Source organism: Triturus cristatus, chromosome 9 (assembly GCF_964204655.1).
Source record: "Triturus cristatus chromosome 9, aTriCri1.1, whole genome shotgun sequence".
In the NCBI taxonomy this organism is placed as follows: domain Eukaryota; kingdom Metazoa; phylum Chordata; class Amphibia; order Caudata; family Salamandridae; genus Triturus; species Triturus cristatus.
In genome coordinates, this window is record NC_140592.1 from 885953910 (window position 1) to 885974313 (window position 20404).

The following is a 20404-nucleotide window of genomic DNA, read 5'->3' on the forward strand; positions in this document are numbered from 1 at the left end:
GTTCGCACTCACTGTTGTGCTTGGCACTCTAAACCAAGGTCTGCACAGGCTTACACTGAGCAGTCATCCATGTGATTCACTTTGTCGTCTATCTCCACACTACACATAACTTTAGCCAATCTCTGCATACCCTCATCCGTATTCTAATCATCCCAACTAGCCTGCACACCTTCTGCATTTCTCTGCAAATCCTTCGAATTTGCTTCACACAGTCAGCCACCATATCCTGAACACTCTCAGCCACTTCCTGCTCACCCTTAGTCAAAAACTACCAGTACAACTACCTGCCGGTAAAGGGAGCCAGGGGAAGAACGTTTCTTAACTTGGTGCAGGGCCACATAGTTCAAAGAAAATGCTTACACAACAGAAGTCTGGGCGAGGAGGTGGGTGACACCAGCAGATGTTGAAATATGGAAACAGGGCAAGCTATATTGGTAGGTAACACCGAAAAAAAGCAAATTTAACATTTACTTTGCTTTTCCAGATCGCTGTCTGTGGGTGGCTGGAGATTATTTTATGAAGCCCTTCACAATAACACCATGTGCATCCCAGTGGCACGTGTGTCAAAAGCATATATCCTATTGTCTCATTTTCTTTTTACTTTAAATAAGTAAGTTTGTCTGCTAGAGACATCTAGCCACAGATTAATTATCTTTGCGTTCCCCAGGCATCAGACTGGATCCGAAAGATTTTTTGTGAGCAGTTTCCCTGCGTGCCGGTCGGTGGAGCCGTGACATCTGCATCACCTATATACGCACCACCTCGGCGCTCTGACGTCAGTTCTTTTCTTTCTGCGCCAGCCAGGTCTCATCTGAGAGTTTTTGACAGGATTTTTTAGAAGTTTTGACAACCTTTTTTGAGGTATTTTCCTCCTGGTGTGTCAAGGATGTCATAGAGCATGGGTACTCACAAACTTAATCTCGGGCTGCCAAATTTACAGTGTGGTTTGTGGCTGAGGGCCGCACCTTTGGGGGTGGGGTCAGTGGGGGAGGAGGGCAGGGCTAGAGCAAAAAAAACTGGGACCATGAGGTTGAACACAGGCCCCTGCAGCGGACGCCTTCGTCCACTGAGCCACCAGACCCGGCATACACCTCCCTCTCTCCCTCTCTCTCTCTCCCTCCCTCCCTCTCTCTCCCTCCCCCTGTCTCCTCTCCCTCTCTCTCCCTCTGTCTCCCTCCCTCTGTCTCCCTCTCCCTCCCTCTGTGTCGGTCTCCCTCCCTCTCTCTGTCTCTCTCCCCCTTCTTCGGTCCGTCTCCCTCTCCGTCTCTCTCTAGCTGTCTCTGCCTCGATCTGTCCCTGTCTCTGCCTCTGTCTGTCCCTGTCTCTATCTGTCTCTAGCTCTCTGTCCCTGGCTCTGTCTCTAGCTCTGTCTGACTCTGTCTCTAGCTCTGTCTGACTCTGTCTCTAGCTCTGTCTGACTCTGTCTCTAGCTCTGTCTGACTCTGTCTCTAGCTCTGTCTGACTCTGTCTCTAGCTCTGTCTGACTCTGTCTCTAGCTCTGTCTGACTCTGTCTCTAGCTCTGTCTGACTCTGTCTCTAGCTCTGTCTGACTCTGTCTCTAGCTCTGTCTGACTCTGTCTCTAGCTCTGTCTGACTCTGTCTCTAGCTCTGTCTGACTCTGTCTCTATCTCTGTCTGACTCTGTCTCTAGCTCTGTCTGACTCTGTCTCTATCTCTGTCTAACTCTGTCTGTTTCTGTCTCTATCTGTCTCTCTGCCTCTATCTGTAGCCTCTATCTGTCCAAGCAGGAAGCCTCCCAAAACGCCCTTTTAAAAGTCAGCTGGGAAAGCGCTTACAGCTAACTTTTAAAGGGCCTTTTGGGAGGCTTGCTGAAGGTGCCCTGATGTCACAGAGGCCGGCGGTAAACACAGAAGATGGCCGTGTGAGCATACGTAGTGAATACCTATTTAATACGTATTCACTACGTATGCTCCTGCGGTCATCTTCTGTGTTTACTGCCGACAATGGAAACTGCAAGGCAAGGTCCACGGGCTGCCAGTGAAGGCGTGGCGTGTCGGGTCGCTGGCGGCCTGCGGTCCGTATTATGAGTACTGTCACGACTTGCTCCCTGCGTTTTCATATCCACCACCAGGGGGCTGACCTGTGCGACTCTCCAGTGTCATAACAAGCTTCCAGACCATTCCTTTCATGTTCATACTGACGTCCAGCCATTTGGACACTATTTGGGAATTGATATCCATTCCCAATCCATGCCGGGTTTTGTGTAAGCCATCCTGCTCATGCCTGAAACTCCATTACCCAGAATTCCCTGCTCACTGCTTTGTCTCCACCCCTGCAGGCCAAGGATTAGTGGAGGAATTCAGCTCACCTGTGGCTGGCTGCTGCTGGCCTGCTCACTCCTGATGCATGTGATTACTGTGGGCTCTTTTAAGCCCCAGCTCCCTTCACCCCAGTATTGGTCATTGTAGCTGTTTTCCGGTGACATCGATCCTTGTTTTCTGAGCTTTTGAAATACCTTGATTCCTGAGCTATAGCTATTCCTGGTGCCTGAATTAGCACTGCCTGCAGTGCTAACTTGTTTCCTGAGTTCCTGAGCAATAGCTATTCCTTGTACCTGAATTAGCACTGCCTGCAGTGCTAACTTGTTTCCTGAGTTCCTGAGCTATAGTTACTCTTTGTTCCTGGGCTTCAGCTATTTCTTGTTCCTGGTTTGCACTGGTTGCAGTGCTCTCTTGACTCCTTGTTTCCTGAGCTGTAGCTATTTCCTGTTTCCTTCAACCAGTACTGCCTGCAGTGCTACCCTGACTCCTGAGCCTTAGCATTCCTTGTTCCTGAACTGCAGCAGTTTCCCTTCTCCTGAACTAGCACTGCCTGCAGTGCTACCTTGACTCCTGAAGCTTTTGTAATTCAGTGTTTCTGAACCAGCACTCCCTGCAGTGCTACCTTGACTCCTGAAGCTTTAGCAATTCCCTGTTCCTGAATTAGCACTGCCTGCAGTGCTAACTTGTTTCCTGAGTTCCTGAGCAATAGCTATTCCTTGTACCTGAATTAGCACTGCCTGCAGTGCTACCTTGTTTCCTGAGTTCCTGAGCTATAGTTACTCTTTGTTCCTGGGCTTCAGCTATTTCTTGTTCCTGGTTTGCACTGGTTGCAGTGCTCTCTTGACTCCTTGTTTCCTGAGCTGTAGCTATTTCCTGTTTCCTTCAACCAGTACTGCCTGCAGTGCTACCTTGACTCCTGAGCCTTAGCATTCCTTGTTCCTGAACTGCAGCAGTTTCCCTTCTCCTGAACTAGCACTGCCTGCAGTGCTACCTTGACTCCTGAAGCTTTTGTAATTCAGTGTTTCTGAACCAGCACTCCCTGCAGTGCTACCTTGACTCCTGAAGCTTTAGCAATTCCCTGTTCCTGAACCGGCACTGCCTGCAGTGCTACCTTGACGCCTTAGCTCAATTCTTGTTCCTGCCCAAGCACTGCCTTCTATGCTACTTTGTTTTCTTGATTCCTTAACCTGCACTATTCTAGTATACCCTTGTAGCCTCCCCTTCTGTATATCCTTTTCCAGTCCCTGCCTTTCTTCCCCATTTCCTTGGTTCCAGTTTACTGTCTTTCTATTCTACTGTCTTGCTTCTGTTACCTTGTATGTTTGTTACCTGCATTCTACCAAGTGTGCCCTGTGATTTCCTTCCTTTCCTGTTGAGCACTCCTCCTTGCTAGCTGCTTGTCTATTGTGCTTGTGTTTAGTTCTACCCCCTTGCTGTTACTGACTTGCGTGTTCCTGTTTGATCGCCAGGATCTGTGGGCACAGCTGACTACCTAGGTGGTGTTTCTTGTTCACTGTGAGTATTGTCTTTTAGTTGCATTTATAACATCACAATAGGTATTAGCTCCACAGACCATGCCTTTGCATGCATATCCTATATGTGGGTATTTGCAGTAAGTATCTGTAACAGCAATTGTGGGTGAGAAACCTACGGAGCTTCAGTCTTACCATGTGGAGCTCCTGAGTGCTTTACCCCACACTCCCCTTTATTGTTAATGTTGTATTATATATATGTCTTGCACGTCCGTCCTGGGTGTAATTAGTCTAAATGCTAAATTGCCCTTCCTTTCTGAGTCTTAGCCATCTTGTTCACTTGTACAGGCTTCCCGTTTGGATCCCTTTTCCTCCTCTGACTTCCTGTGTGATCCTGGGCAGCGCTGCACTCCTCTGTGTACGTTTTCTACCCCGTTCCCAGTCCTTGCCCAAGTCCATGACTGTGTTCCTGACATCGTCCCGGACAGCCCCTAACAAGTAGAGGAAGACTGGTTTTAAACCCTGTGGCTCCTGTCGCCATGCCATGTCGGTGACAGACCTCCACCTCGTGTGTTAGTGGTGTCTGGAGCACAAACACGACTCCAAGTTGTACTCCAACTGCCAGGCCATGGAGCCAAAGGCTTTGAGGAAGCGGTCGCTGAAGCTGCTAGCGACCCTGCATGCGAGACTGCGGAAGTCACGGTCCCACTCGAGAGGAAGGTCTCCGGACCATCTCAAGAGTTCACAGTCCTCTCACATTTGCTGTGCATCCAAAAACAGAGGTCCAATGTCAAGCTCTGTCTTCCAAGGAGCTTGGTGTTTACTTATCTTTCTCTGTGTTCAAAGTGAGAGGATTTATGTGACAATCATGTTGTCTACTGGGGGAGGGCTTGAGGAAGGCTGTACAATGTTATTTCTTTTCCAAGCACACAACAAAATTTAAATGTCTGTAAAAACTGCAGATATTTCAGAATATATCAGAATTAGAAAAGCACAAATGAAGCAAATTTGTTGGTAGTTCTCGATTGTGGTTGAAAGAAGTATTTTAATACGATCAAAACAAATCAGTACACTAGGCGATGACATTTTCGCACATCATTTGTGCGCTGTATACTTTTACAGGTAAAACTGTATGTCTGTGCAAATGTAATGGTCATTTCAATTAAAGATGGGTTGTCTGTAATGGCAGTGTGCTACCACCCAATGCATATTTCACTCTACGCCTCTCCACCCTGCACCACTCCACACTACGTCACTCCATACTGCGTCACTGCGCTCTGTTCTGCAACACTACTCTCTGCCAAACCAACCTATCTCACACTATTCTACTATGCACCACTGCACTCTACACCACTCCACGCCTCTCCACTCTATGCCACTCTACAACACTGCAGTCTACATCGGTGCACTCTACTCTGTACCACTCCACGCCAGTGCACTCTTCACCAATCCACTCTACACCGCTCTAATCTACTCTGCACTCTATGCCACTTTAAGCCGTTGTACTCTACCATGCACCACTCCACTCTACTCTGAATCTGTTCTATGCCACAGCAATCTGTGCACATCCGCTCGGCGCCACTCCACTCTACTCTGAATCACTGCACTCTACAACAATGCACTCTACACCACTGTGCTCAAAACCAATGCACTCTGTCCCAATCTACTCTGCACCATTGCTTTCTATGCCACTGCAGTCTACGCTATTATACTCTACATCACTGCACTCTGCACCACTGTCCTCTATGCCACTACTCTCCACACCACTCTACTCTCCTCTACATAACTGCACTCCACGCCAATTCACTCTACGCCAATCTTATATACACTACTGCACTCTACAACAATCTACTCCACAACACTGCACTCTGCGCCACACCACTCTAAGCCAATTTACTAAACACCACTTTACTCAAAATCAATGCACTCTACTCCAGCTACATTGCACTCTACTCTACTATACTCTGCAACACTTTACTCTACGCCACTGCACTCTACACCCCTGCCCACTAAGCCATTATATTCTACTCTGCACCACTGTACTCTGCCACTTCTCTCTGCACCACACTACGCCACTGCACTCTACAACACTCTAGAAGGCTGCACTCTCCACCACTAAACTCAGCCCCACTCTACTCTGCACCACTGCTCTCTATGCCACTGCACCACTGCTCTCTACGCCATTTTGCTATGTCACTGCTCTCTACGCCACTCTTTTCTAGCCTGCACCACGCTATGCCAGTGCACTCTACGGCACTACACTCTACATCACTCTAGGCAACTGTAATCTATTCTGCACCAGTGCACTCCATACTCGACCCTCTGCAGTCTACCCTGAACCATTCCACTCTATGCCACTTCACTCGACTATAAAACAATCTACTCTTTCACTGCACTCTACGCCACTGCAGTCTACTCTGTACCACTGTACGCCACTGCACTCTATGCCAATGCACTCTACACCACTTTTCTCAAAACCAATGCACTCTACGCCAGTCTACTCTGTTCCACTGTTCTTTCCACCACTTTACTCTAGGCCACTTTACGACACTCCACTCTGTGGTGCTCTACTCCATTAAACTTTACTTCACTCTGTGCCACTCCACAACAGTCTGTTGCACTCTGTGCCACTCTACAACACTACTCCACTCTACACAATACCCTCTGCGCCACTCCACTCTACACCAATCCTATGCCACTCCTTTCTACAACACTCTACAAAACTCAACCCTACTCTACTCTACGACACCCTACTCCCTCCACTATACGGATCAGTTATACTGTCGGTAATAGACAACCTTAAAGGCCAGGCAGATGTGGACTGTACTCAGGCCCTTATACTCCTGGGCCTGTCTGCGGCATTTGATACCGTTAACCACGATATACTGTTGGATCGTTTAGCCGCAACTGGTCTGGGGGGCTCAGCCCTGGATTGGTTTAAATCCTTTCTTGAGGGCTGCAAACAATCAGTGTGGCACTCACCTTTTAAATCCAACACTTTAGATATGAGCTGTGGAGTCCCGCAGGGTTCCTCTCTCTCTCCGATTCTTTTTAATGTTTACATACGTCCGCTCAATTCCTGTGTCCGGCAGATGGGGATTAAGATTTATAATTATGCTGATGATATGCAGCTAATTTTTACTATTGAAGAGTCACTTGAATCAGAGGAATTCGTCAGGAATGCTATGCTGTTCATCAAAAACGGGATGAACAATAATCAGTTAAAATTGAATTCCGAAAAAACTAAAATAATTGTACCGAGAAACAAACTCATTTTTTTTTTTTTGGAAAACCTTTATTATTCACAGTTGCATCATCATATAGTGTACATGCACCATCCATGGTGTCAAATCAGCTATGCAATAGGTAAATTCTTTTCAAACAATATGACACAGCCATTCAGCCGACAACCCGGGGGTCCGGCGGCGTTGTACATGGTGGCATTGCTGTAGTCCTTGGACGCGTACCTGAGCAAGTGGTAGGTCTATTTTGTTGTTTGTGTGTGCTTGGTGCTCCTGAGTCGCAGTGTCGGCAGCAGGGTTGGCGTCGCGCCTCAGCCCGCGCCGCAGCCACCGCCCAGGCCCCATCTAAAGTTGTGCAGAGCATCATTAAGAATCTCAGACTTAGGGGCCCCTAGTTGGTACAGCACCAGCGCCATATCCGCAACGCGGGCCGGGCGCGGCGCCAGTGCGCCAGCACAGCCCACTGTGGCATAAAGAAAAAAAAACCTTGCACTTAAGTCAGGCAATTCTAGCCTGCAATTTCGTATTCGGGTCCATGTATGCGTTGTGTGGTGCACGCCCAGTCCCCGAGCGCTGTATCCCTCAATCCGCTACCGAGAAACAAACTCATGCACTGGACTGCCACACATTGGTCCCCGGAGCTTGGTGCGCACCGCTCCACAAGCCAGTAATTAAGAGTCTGGGGATACAAATTGACTCGGATCTCACCATGAGCTCCCAGATTGGATCGGTAACCTCGGCCTGCTTTGTTCAGCTTCGTAAGCTGCGCAAGATAAGAAGATTCTTCAGCAGAAAGGCTAGCATCCAAATCATTATAGCCCTGATTCTTTCCAAAATTGATTATGGAAATGCACTGTATCTTGGCCTCCCGCAACATCAGCAGCACCGTTTTCAGAAAATTCAGAATCAAGCAGCTAGAATCATCTATCAAAAGGATAGACGATGTCACATTAGCCCACTGCTGAAAGAACTCCACTGGCTCCCGGTGGAGCAACGAACTATGTTTAAAACAGGTTGTATCCTTTTTGGAGCCATTCAGGGTACCAGTCCCAATTATATCTCATCGAGAATCAGCAAGTATGCCTCCCAGCGCACCCTTAGATGTTTGCATCTGAATCAACTGGTTGTACCGAGATTCAGACGTAAACGCACTGGAGGGTCGCGGTTCTCTGCACTGGGCCCGAAACTGTGAAACTCATTGCCGATTACTCTGAGACTTGAAGAGGATTATGTACGGTTTAGAAAATTTCTCAAAACTTGGCTCTTTATTTTAGCGCATAACTAGACTGTTCCGGTTTCGAACCCTCTCTGTTCAATTCATAGCGCCAAGAGACCGTTGGTGAACGTGCGCTTTAGAAATATCCATATAACATAACAACACTCCACGCCTCTCCATGACATTTCACTTCTCTCCACGCCACTCAACTCTACACCACTGTACGCCACTCCATAATTCTCTACTCCTCTTTGTGACACTTCTCTCCACGCCACTCTCCTTTACCCCACTAACTTTTAGCCATTTTGAATAGCAGCCACGCTGGTGTACAACATGGCTTAAACATGTTGGCAAAGCCAGTAGCTCTTCCATGGGCGAGACCTATTGGCTTTGTTAGTGGTTGCCTGAAGTATGTGTTGCTTGGATGTAGGTTCCGAGGGAGGGACGAAATTGCAGGGTACACTTTAAATATGAAAACTTGTAAGCATGTATTAATGGTTGTAGTGGCGCATTTTAAACCCCAATCGTGTGTTAGCAGGGTACCTCCTTTGTCCATGTTTAAGCAGTTAGCGCAAGTTAAATTTGCTCATATTTAATTAAAATGTAGGTAAAAGCTATGTGTTTTTACAGGTATGCCCTGTCTGGGAAATCAATTCTAGCTGAAGTCTAATTAGAGCATCCCTCTTTTTCACCCTACTTATATACACAATAGTTAGGCTGCTTTTTGAACCCTCTCTTCTGTCTGGGGCTCGTTGCTGATAGATTGATGAAGATTTTATTTGCGAGAGATATTTAGAATTACCGTTTATCTAAGATCCCAATCAGCTGGCTATAGAAAAAAGAGAAAATACACCAATTTGCCTGCAGAGTACGCAAATGCAGGAGATGTGCGGTGGCAATATTCTATGCTTCGTGGCCAGTCCTGCCTTTTTAGGTCTCGGCTCTAGACGGCGCTCATGCGCTGTCTCGAAAAGAGACCTGTTGTATGTAGTTTAGGGGTTTTAGCCCGCCCATGGGCTTGCCATTGGGTGGCATCATCATCGCTCTCCCATTGTTTATCTCCATTTGTCCATGGCATGCATTTGTCATGCCTCTTCCTATGTTTACTCCTCCTCAAGATCGGGGATTAAGTACACATCCCTTATTTTATTACCAATTTAAGTACTTCTTTTAATTCTCTTTGGTCGCTATATATTTATCTTTTTAATTAATTAGCCCACCCCGCTTTTCAGTGACTCCGTTCATTATTGGCTTTGCTTGGGGAAGGGTGGGGGTAACTGGTCACAGCGGTGACGTTGTTTCGCTGTGGGAGCGTGTCACACAGCGCAGTGGCGATGGATATGGGCATGTATCAGCAAAGGCAGTTATCAGTTTTTTCATGTCCTCGCTGTTAGGCACCAATTGCACCTCCGTGAGACTTGTGCGCCGCTCTGAGGGGTGATGTGGTAATTGTGTGATTGAGTGAAGCAATGCTGCATTTTCTCGGTTTTTAGTGTGTACGTTGAAGTTAGTGCGAAGCGAGTAACCTCGCCTGCGTTACTCTGGTATGGTGCTGTGCGCCATGGTTTTCTGTCCACTGGAGCGTTAGTTGTTTTTGTGACACAATAGCACTACCCTTCTGGTTTTATGTCCCACTGTTGCTAGGCAAATGGGCAGCGTCCTGTGCCGGCTATTTATAGTGCTTGGCTGTGATTGTCTGGGCCTTCATTACACATTGTGACGTCATGTGGTGTCGCAGGCTGCGAGAGTCAATTAGGGCGGGTTTACGGTGACTCCGATAGAACCAGCTGTGGCCAGCCTTTCCCAGAGCCCGAGGAAGGTTTACAAACCAACACTGAGAGAACTGTAATTAGGACACCTAGACTACAGTTTTATGCTTTCCTGCTGTCTATGCTAACGTTTATACCCACACAGTCTTAGCAATGCTTTCTTTTATCCCACCCATTCACTTGCATTTTAGTTCATCATACTTGGCGTTCATGAGGTTTGTTAGATGATGGTATGTCCATACCTAGGCAGAACAGGCTCATGTGAGTGTTGGCACTCTCGGGTAATCTCACCAGTTTAATAAACATTGGGAAAGGGTTTACAACTTGTCAGGGTTGTACAGATGAGCCATAAACTTTGGACAAATTGCATTTTGGGTGTTGTATTAAATACATATCTGAATCGTATACAGTGGCAATGTAATAGAAGTCGCTAGTAAGATTTCCCAAAGTGTTTCGGCCTGTTCCGCTCTAAAATTTGATCAAGAAGTAACCATTAGAATATCGGGCTCAGACAGTTGCTATGCTCCTGAAGTATGTCCTCTAAAGTGACATTTGAATAGAATTCCATTTGTTTAGTTCTACAAGTATTTTGAATCAGTGTATGTGATTTGTTATACACAAACCGGTGTATAATCTCTGTACTTAAGCACCATTGCTGGTTGGTCATGTGCTCCACCACTTTTGTGTTTACCACACACCAACTCGATCTCACTTCGTACTGTCTGCTGCTATTATTTGCTATTATTCTGTTGATGCTCAATAACTCTGAGATCAAATCATTATATGTTCCAATAATTCCACACACACATTTAGAAAACCTATTATCCTCTTGAAGTCAAAATCTGTTAGGTGCTGACTCTATTTCTTCATTTGTTTCCTCGCAAAATTCCACACATCCAAATTCAGTGAAATCACATGTATGCAATACCTGCTGTTTTGCATATTCCGTTCACTCCCTTGCAGCCAAAGGCATGTATTTACACATTTACTTCTAAATCTTCTCGTAATCACTGTAGCTTGGCAAAAAGTAAAAACGAATGCAGATGCTATTCCATAAATTGATGCAGTAATTCTGTCTCAACTAATTCATTACTTGTTGACTTGTATCTTAATTGGAACCACCCAAAGAACTATGCCTTCTTATTAAACTAATTGGTCCACCAATGGATAAACTAACAAATGATCTTATCAACCTCCTAACTAGAGAACGGTAGTGATATTATCAACAGCTCCTATTTACCACGAGCAAGATGTGACCAAGTTATGCCTACAGATATTTTCAAAAGATGACTAAACAGCATTAGCCTGGCAGATCTTTTTACAACTCTTGTCAATTTGGCCAATAAGGAACATGCCACAGAACTGCAGTGCTTTATTTGAAATATTCTATTGGAAATATATCCATTGCCTTCCAACACCTTTTCATTTATATTGCATTCAGTGTAGCTCCGTTACCATCTTCGCTCAACAAACTAAGAACATTTGCAACTATGTAAATTTTAAACACTCGTGCCAGATCATTAGCACCATTCATGCCACATCAGTCTGGGAAGCTATATACTATCATCCTCAGAATTGTAGCAAATCCTTTACTCGATCAACTTAACACTGAGAAATGACTCATGTCGCACCTCTTCTGAGGATCCTACATGCAGTATTGCCTCATGAGGTTTCACACATGTTCTTAAAATTGGTGCAAATTAACCACCACACATTTCCTTTCTACACCGCATAATTCCACAAAAATACAAAATTCCACGATACAACATAATTCCACTACGAACCACATACATCCAATCCACACCACAGAATTCCACATCATGCCACACAATTCAACACCACACCATTCCGCTCCACAACATGCCATCCCGCAAACACCCGATTCCACTCCACATTATTAGACTCCATGACACATGATACCACTCCACATAGTTCCAGTACACTCAATACCATGTAATTACTATCTACATATTTCCACAACACACCAAGCCAAATAATTCCTCTATACTACACTACACATACCTCTACACAATTCCACACCACACAATTGCACAAGCAATTCCAGTCCGAACCACTTAATTCCACTCAACTCCATAGCACATGACTATAAGACATCATTGACAATGCCAGTAGCTTTCAGATTGCCGGGACCTATTGGCATTGCCAGTGCCTGTTTAGGAAGGGATAGTTGTAGTCACCAACCTACCATTATTTTGTGATCCCGCTGTCACCTTCCAGGCCTCTTCCTGTGGATCTCATGGCTCTTCTGTGGGCCCTGAAAACACACACGAGGGCTAGGGAGAGATTCATATCCCTCGGAAGTCCATTTCAATATATTGAACCAAGCTTCTTGTCATACACTATATCTGTTTGATCTTGTGATAACTGTTATATTAGTGTGTACCCCGAATTGTAATAAATGCAGTTGTAAAGTTTAAAACAATTGTTGTATTCCTTTTTCAGTTGCAAGAGAAGTTAACATTTTTCAAAGCTAAGAACAATCTAATTATTTTTCCATAAAGCTTCCTTACATATTTTTTAAAGACTCTGGTAGTGTCTCAGTTTTTGCAGTTTTATATGATCTCTTAAAGATATTATGACATGGCAGGAGTGCGGGTAAGTCCTTCTTCAAACGTTTGTAGATTGAAAATGGGTTCGTATTCTGTTCTGTTGCAAAGCCATTTCCCTTGCATAATCTCCTTGGGGTCCTTTCAGCATTACTTTATTTGTTCAATATACATGTTGCCTGTTTAGAAAACTTTGTGCCAACAGATGTTTAGAATGGATATTTTAGCGAGCCTAAGAAACATAGTAGCAAGGTTTCATTAAAGGTTCATTACTAACCCTGTTATGCCAGGTGGCGAAAAGCAGCATGTTGGATACTGTTCATTAATATTGTATTGCATATGAAGAAGTAAATGTGCTTCGAGTTAAATCATACCAAATGCATTACAACTGTTCATGTTTTCCTCTGCTAGATCACAACAGGCTACAATTTAGAAGATGACCGCTGTGAATGTGTAGCACTGCAAGATTTTAAGGAAGGAGAACAGGTAAGGCAAAACAGGTACTGAATACAGTGAATGCCAGGAAATGAGAAATGATGCTAGAATGAGAGATGGATGATTGACATTTGCCTTAGGTTAGGTTTGTAATAGGTTTTACTAATTCAAGATCATGCAGTGATGTTTCCATAAATAATTGGTGGCATCTTTCCACTTTTCATTAGGCACGTACACTAAAACCACCATCTTACTTTGCACCAGAATTGCTAGCCTAAGTAGAATTGGATAGGATTTAGTGACTCTGGTAATTTTATTCAGTAGCGACTGATAGGGAGCAGGGGTGGCGGGGTGGGTGTTAAGCGCGGAATAAAATAGAAAAAAAATAGAAAACACTTACCTCCGTCCTCACAGCCACCGGCCCGGGAAGCAGCAGGAAGCTCCCAGGCTCCCCAAAGCCAATTACAACGCTGCAGTGCAGCGTTGCGATTGGTCTGAGCACCGTGTTTCGGCACACAGATGGGGACAGGGAGCATTGCCATGTTCCCCACCAGGCGGTGTAATGCAGCCTGTTGGAACATGCTAAGTGCGAATAGCTATTTGGCCGGTCCCAGATGGCCAGCCAAGCAATCATGTGCCCTTAGTGTGCACTCCTCTGCCACCAACCTCGCCCAAACCCAGCCCCAAACCTATGAAAAAAATATTGATAATGACTACGTTATCATTTTATTTTACGACGCTCCTTCGCCTTAGCGCTGGAACTGCCCCTGATTTTATTACTTTGAACACGTGCCATAGATTGGACTTCTCAAGGAAAATTCAATTTGTCTCTACAAATCCCCACCATCACTATGTCTTCAAAGAGCATTAGAATGCTGGAAGAAGATTTAGTGAAACTCAAATTTGGAATGTACAGTATGAAAATAACAGTTGTATGTTAAAACGAAAATTAAATGAGTGAATTTAAACCGACTGGAAAGACAATTTCCAATAAAAAGTGTGACCAGAGGACCATTATATTGTCTTCAGGTTGAAACATGAGAGTGAGCATAAATAGGGGGGTTAGCTATGTCATAGTTTCTAGATGGAACAACTAAAACAGGTTGTGGACTTTAAAAACATTTTCATTGGTTTTGCATGGGAAAGGGGAACATAAATGTGGTGTTCGAGGCATGTGGGCTGCTGAATTCATATCTGTGCATAGATCGCCGCCTAGTGTTGGGTCCGGATGTTTGCACGTTGTTGTCCTGGAAGAGTCTTCGAAGTATCCTTGGATAGGTGACTCCTCCCCTGGACTACAGTGCGCATGGGCATCCTCTCCATCCTCAGATTGTTTTTTTCCGCCATTGGGTTCGGATGTGCTATCTTAGCTCAAGTTATGAAAATATTTTTTCGAGGCCAAAAGGCCTTTAGTTTGCGTCGGTACTGTTTATCGATCGGGTTTCGATACAATCCTGTTAGTTTACTAACTTTCAGCACCGACTTTTTTCGCATTTACCTGTCCATCGACTACTTCGACGATGGAATCGAGGACGCCATTCAAAAGGTGTCCGGTATGCAATGCGAAGTACCCACACATCGACGTCCATCCGGTGTGCAACAAATGCCTTTCGCCGGACCACGACGAATCGACATGCATGGCCTGTGCCCGGTTCCGTTCCAAGAAGACTCTGCGGAATCGACGAGCGGCGAGACTTGAGGCGCAGCACGCGGCACCGGCCCCAACAGACATCTTCGACGAGGCCGAAGACGTCGAGGAATTAGAAGTCTTGCCCTCCAGTCCCGTTTCCGAACACGAACCCGGATCGGACGAGGTAGACGAGTCACTCTTCCACAGAGGTGAAGACGACACCGAGGTAGGAGACGACGAGGAGGCCTTAGGGGCCGAAGAAAGTAGCTCCAATGATGAACAAGGCCTACCTGTTCAAACCGTTCAAACACCAGTGCCACAGCCTATGGCTCCGGTCGAGGGATCGCCTTCGGGCCTTACCCGAGACCCATCCCGCAGTTCTTCGGCCCCGCCCTCGGGCCCGGCCTCGGACGTTCAGCGGCAGCCATTACTACATAAACAGGCTGGTTTCCCTACCACAAAACCGAAACCGAAAGCTGCTCCGGTTCCACCGAAACCGAAACTGAAAGTGGCGCTGGTCGGATCGAGGCCTTCGACGCCAGCGCACCGCGTCTGCACCGACCGCACCAAGAGGGACTTCGGTGCCGAACTTGAAGCGGGCGACGTTGGAGTCGACAAACGGAACAAAGCCATCGGCACCGACAAACCTGCTCGGCTACCGGCACCAACGACACCAAGGGCCGTACCGCCTGCTGTGTCTCGCATCGCTCCCTCGACGACACCTAAGCCTCAGGTATCGAAGACTTCGACGGTGATCTCTGCACCTCGACTCGATGAACCGCCGGCGCCGAAAAAATCCACGGCCGCCTCTACGAGCCTGGCCGGTGCCAAAGCCTCGAAGGCGCCCCAAGTACGACCTGGTGCGGCGCAAGGCAGCAAAACCACAGCTGTCCTCCAGGACACGTCGGGTTCCGGTTCGATCGGAGCTCCAGCAGCCTCTTCGGTGCCGGCCAACATTACCTTCGGCTTGCCTCCGTCAACAATCCCAAAAATGTTCCAACTCAGGACACGGGTCACCCAACCTACGGTCACACCTGCTGAGACGTCTCCGGCACGTATCATCGACGCCGACACTGGCAGGATGATTCTCCACGACCGAAGGATAACTTCGGAGCCGCCATTGGACCCTTTCAGGATCCCACTAAAAAGGAAGTTGCCTGCAGAATCGGAACCTCTCCTTTATGAACCCTTCCATTCATCCTACCAGGATCCACACCGGTTCTCCCCCACACGCTCCGATACAGATGCATTGGAGGACTACATGGATGACCAAGTCCCCTACCATGTAGACACGGACCCTGATGACCAGCAGGACCCTGATCAAACTTGGGGCGACCCAGCAGACCCCAGTGCACCTCTCGATGCACAGGACCAACAACTCTATGGGGCAAAAACATCTCCTACGGAGGATACTGCGGCGTTCAACGCTCTTATCGAACGTGCTGCAAATAACCATGGGGTACAGCTTCACTCTGATACCATCGAAGATGACTTTCTAATGGACACCTTTGCATCCTCAGAAAGACATGTAAAGACTCTGCCAATGTTGAAGGGGGTCCTCAAACCAGCCAAGGACATTTTCAAAGAACCCACCAGGGCACGAGTGATAAACCCCAGGATTGATAAAAAATACAGATCAGCACCTGGGGATCCTACTTACATCAGAGGACAATTACCACTCGACTCCATCGTCGTAGCGAATGCACGCAAGAGGGCACACTCGCAAACAACAGGTGACGCTCCTCCCCCGGACAAAGAGTCCAAGGTGTTAGAAACCTCTGGCAAGCGAGTTGCCGCCCAAGCTGCCAACATATGGCGCATAGCCAACACTCAAGCGCTCCTTGCTCGCTATGATAGAGCGCACTATGACACACTGGAGCAAATATTCCAACATCTCCCTGACCAGTTCAAGGAAGGCGCAGAAATGCTCATCAGAGAAGGACAGCTACTAACGAACGCTTCCATCAAATGCGCACTAGATGCTGCAGACACGGCTGCCAGAGCCATAAACACAAGCGTCATGTTGCGACGACATGCCTGGCTACGGATCTCAGGATTCAAGCCTGAGGTACAAAACAATATACTGAACCAGCCCGTCAACCCCGACTATTTATTCGGGCCAGAGGTTGACACCACCCTCAAAGTTAAAAAAGGACACGGACACTGCAAAGTCCATGGGCGCCCTACAAACTCAGTCCTTTCGGAGCGGCTCCTTTCGTCGCCCCGGAAACAAGGGAGCAGGTAGAGGACAGGGGTCACAGCAAACATATAACAAAGGCAATACACAGACCACCTATGATAAAAACGCCCGAGGTGGATATCGCGGCTCCAGCACAAAGGGCAGAGGACGCGGCTACGGCAACACCAGGTCCTCCCCCAAGAACAAGCAGTGACGCCCTCTCCCTTCCTCCCGACCACATAACACCTGTCGGGGGAAGGCTACAAAGGTTCCTGTCCACGTGGAATTCCATCACCACGGACAGGTGGGTCAAAGATATTGTAAAATACGGTTACTGTCTGGAGTTAACCTCCACTCCACCCACAATACCACCAAGAAGCCGTCCTATGTCCTCAGAGCACTTAACGCTCTTACAGCAAGAAGTGCAAAGTATGCTTCTAAAAGGCGCTATAGAGGTCGTACCCATCCACGAGCAGGGTACGGGAGTGTACTCCCTCTACTTCTTAATTCCAAAAAAGGACGGGTCGCTCAGACCTATATTAGACCGGAGACCCCTGAACCAGTACATTCTTTCAGAGCACTTTCACATGCTCACTCTACAGCAAGTCCTTCCGCTTCTCAAGCAGGGAGACTTCCTAGCCACACTGGACCTCAAGGATGCGTACTTTCACATACCCATCCACCCCTCACACAAAAAATACCTCAGGTTCACTGTTCAGGGGCAGCACTATCAGTTCAAAGTCCTTCCCTTCGGCGTGACAACAGCGCCCAGGGTTTTCACGAAGTGCCTAGCTACGGTGGCAGCACATCTACGGAGGCAGCATATACACGTCTACCCCTACCTAGACGACTGGCTCGTTCAAGCGAAGTCAGCCCAGCAATGTGCAAGCCACATGTCCCGCACCATTCACCTTCTTCACAGTCTGGGATTCTCACTAAATTATCCAAAGTCCCATCTCCAGCCCGCACACGTACAACAGTACCTAGGTGCGACTATAGACACTCTGGCGGCCACAGCTCAGCCAAATTTAGTGAGGATCAACAGCATACAACTGCTGATCTCCAAATTCAAACCCAATCACTCACTTCCAGCGCGAGTGTTTATGCAGTTGATAGGCATGATGGCCTCCTGCATCTTCATAGTCCCGCACGCGAGATTACATATGCGCCCACTTCAGGAGTGCCTAGCACGTCAGTGGAATCAGGCTCAAGGACAGTTAAAGGACCTAGTGTTGGTGAGCGGTCGGGCATACAACTCTCTGCATTGGTGGAATCCACAAAACCTTTGCAAGGGCCGACTATTCCAAGAGCCTGTCCCACAGATAGTACTGACAGCGGACGCGTCTCTCCAGGGATGGGGAGCTCATGTACTCCACTACACAGTGCAAGGACTATGGACAACACAACAAAAGAAATTGCACATCAACCTTCTGGAATTGATGGCAATCTTCCTAGCCATGAAGGCATTCAAAGTACATCTATGCAACAAGGTCGTGTTGATCCGGACGGACAACATGACCGCGATGTACTACATACAGAAACAGGGAGGAACACACTCTCCACAGTTGTCTCATCTGGCTCAGAGCATGTGGAAGTGGGCCATTCAAATGAACATGTTCCTCATGGCGGAACACCTCCCTGGCAAGGACAACCAGATGGCGGATCTGCTCAGCAGACACAGCCACCAGATGCACGAGTGGGAGTTACACCCATCAGTACTCCAACCGTACTTCCAGCAGTGGGGTCATCCGGAGATAGACCTATTCGCGACAAGCGAAAACGCAAAATGCCAAAGCTTCGCCGCCAGATTCCCACATCCGCAGTCGCAGGGCAATGCGATATGGATGAACTGGTCCGGCAGATTTGCGTACGATTTTCCCCCAGCGCCATTGATACCGCTAGTGGCCCGCAAACTCCGACAACACTCCCTGACACTCGTCCTAGTTGCTCCCACGTGGGCACGCCAGCCGTGGTACACCACCTTCCTCGAACTTTCCGTGGTGCCGCATCAAAGGCTGCGGATCAAACCCGCGCATTTGACGCAGAACCATGGAGAGGTTCAGCACCCAGATCCGCAACAGCTGAATCTGGCGATCTGGCTCCTGAAGTCCTAGAGTTTGGCTATCTCAACCTGCCACCTGACTGTATGGACATCATCAAGGAGGCCAGGAGACCCACTACCAGAGCTTGCTATGCAGCCAAATGGAAAAGGTTCGTCATTTATTGCGGTAATAATGACATCAACCCGCTGGACGCATCCATCCAAAACATCATCTGTTATCTCTTACACCTATATCGATGCAATCTGGCGTACACCTCTATACGTGTCCATTTGACCGCAATCTCAGCCTATCTGCAAACCAGGCAGCACCTCTCTCTATTCAGAGTGCCTGCCATCAAAGCATTCTTGGAAGGACTCAAACGAGTCATTCCACCAAGCCACCCACCGGCTCCAATGTGGAACCTCAACTTGGTCCTCACACGCCTGATGGGTCCACCCTTTGAACCTCTACACTCATGCGAGATTCAATTCCTTACCTGGAAAGTGGCCTTCCTTGTAGCGATCACTTCCCTAAGAAGAGTTAGTGAACTCCAGGCACTAACCGTTCAAGAGCCATTTATACAGGTTCACACCAACAGGGTCGTACTACGTACCAACCCCAAATTCATGCCCAAAGTAATATCGCAGTTCCACATGAATCAAACTATTGAACTGCCAGTTTTCTTCCAAAACCCACAAACTGTTGCAGAAAGGGCACTACATACACTAGATGTACGGAGGGCCCTCATGTACTACATCGATAGGACTAAACCCTTCAGGAAGACAAAACAACTGTTCGTTGCCTTTGCCCCACACCACAAAGGTAACGCCATCTCCAAAGCAGGGATAGCCAGATGGATAGTTAAGTGTATTCAAATCTGTTATCAAAAAGCAAAACGCACATTAACTATTCCACCACGAGCCCACTCAACACGTAAGTTGGGGGCTTCCATGGCCTTCCTAGGAAATATTCCCCTGCATGATATATGCAGAGCAGCCACATGGTCCACTACACACACATTTACAAAACACTATTGCGTAGATGTGCAGTCAAAACAGCAGGCAGCTGTAGGACAGGCTGTTCTCAAAACACTTTTTCAGACCGCTGCAGCTGGCACGGGTAGCCGCCGCCAATAGAGGGCACTGCTATGTATTCTATGCACAGATATGAATTCAGCAGCCCACATGCCTCGAACTGAATATGCTACTTACCAGTATGCATCTGTTCTTGGCATGTAGGGCTGCTGACATTCATATCGCCCTCCCTCCTCCCCGGCGCCTGTCGCAGCTGCAGCTCTCAGAATTACTGCAAGCATGGTCATCACTTTCTGTATCTACTCCATCACTGCCACAATGGCGAAAAACAATCTGAGGATGGAGAGGATGCCCATGCGCACTGTAGTCCAGGGGAGGAGTCACCTATCCAAGGATACTTCGAAGACTCTTCCAGGACAACAACGTGCAAACATCCGGACCCAACACTAGGCGGCGATCTATGCACAGATATGAATGTCAGCAGCCCTACATGCCAAGAACAGATGCATACTGGTAAGTAGCATATTCAATACTGGT

At 47.4% G+C, this 20404-nt stretch overlaps 1 protein-coding gene across 2 annotated transcripts in view; it reads left to right on the top strand.

Moving 5' to 3' along the window:
• Nucleotides 1-20404, top strand: part of SETD3 (SET domain containing 3, actin N3(tau)-histidine methyltransferase) — a 452863-nt gene that overhangs the window by 358789 nt on the left and 73670 nt on the right. For both annotated transcript variants that reach the window (XM_085626427.1, XM_085626428.1), the window contains exon 9: nucleotides 12959-13033. In XM_085626427.1, the coding sequence (XP_085482553.1) occupies nucleotides 12959-13033 (75 nt within the window). The remainder of the gene's footprint in view (nucleotides 1-12958; nucleotides 13034-20404) is intronic.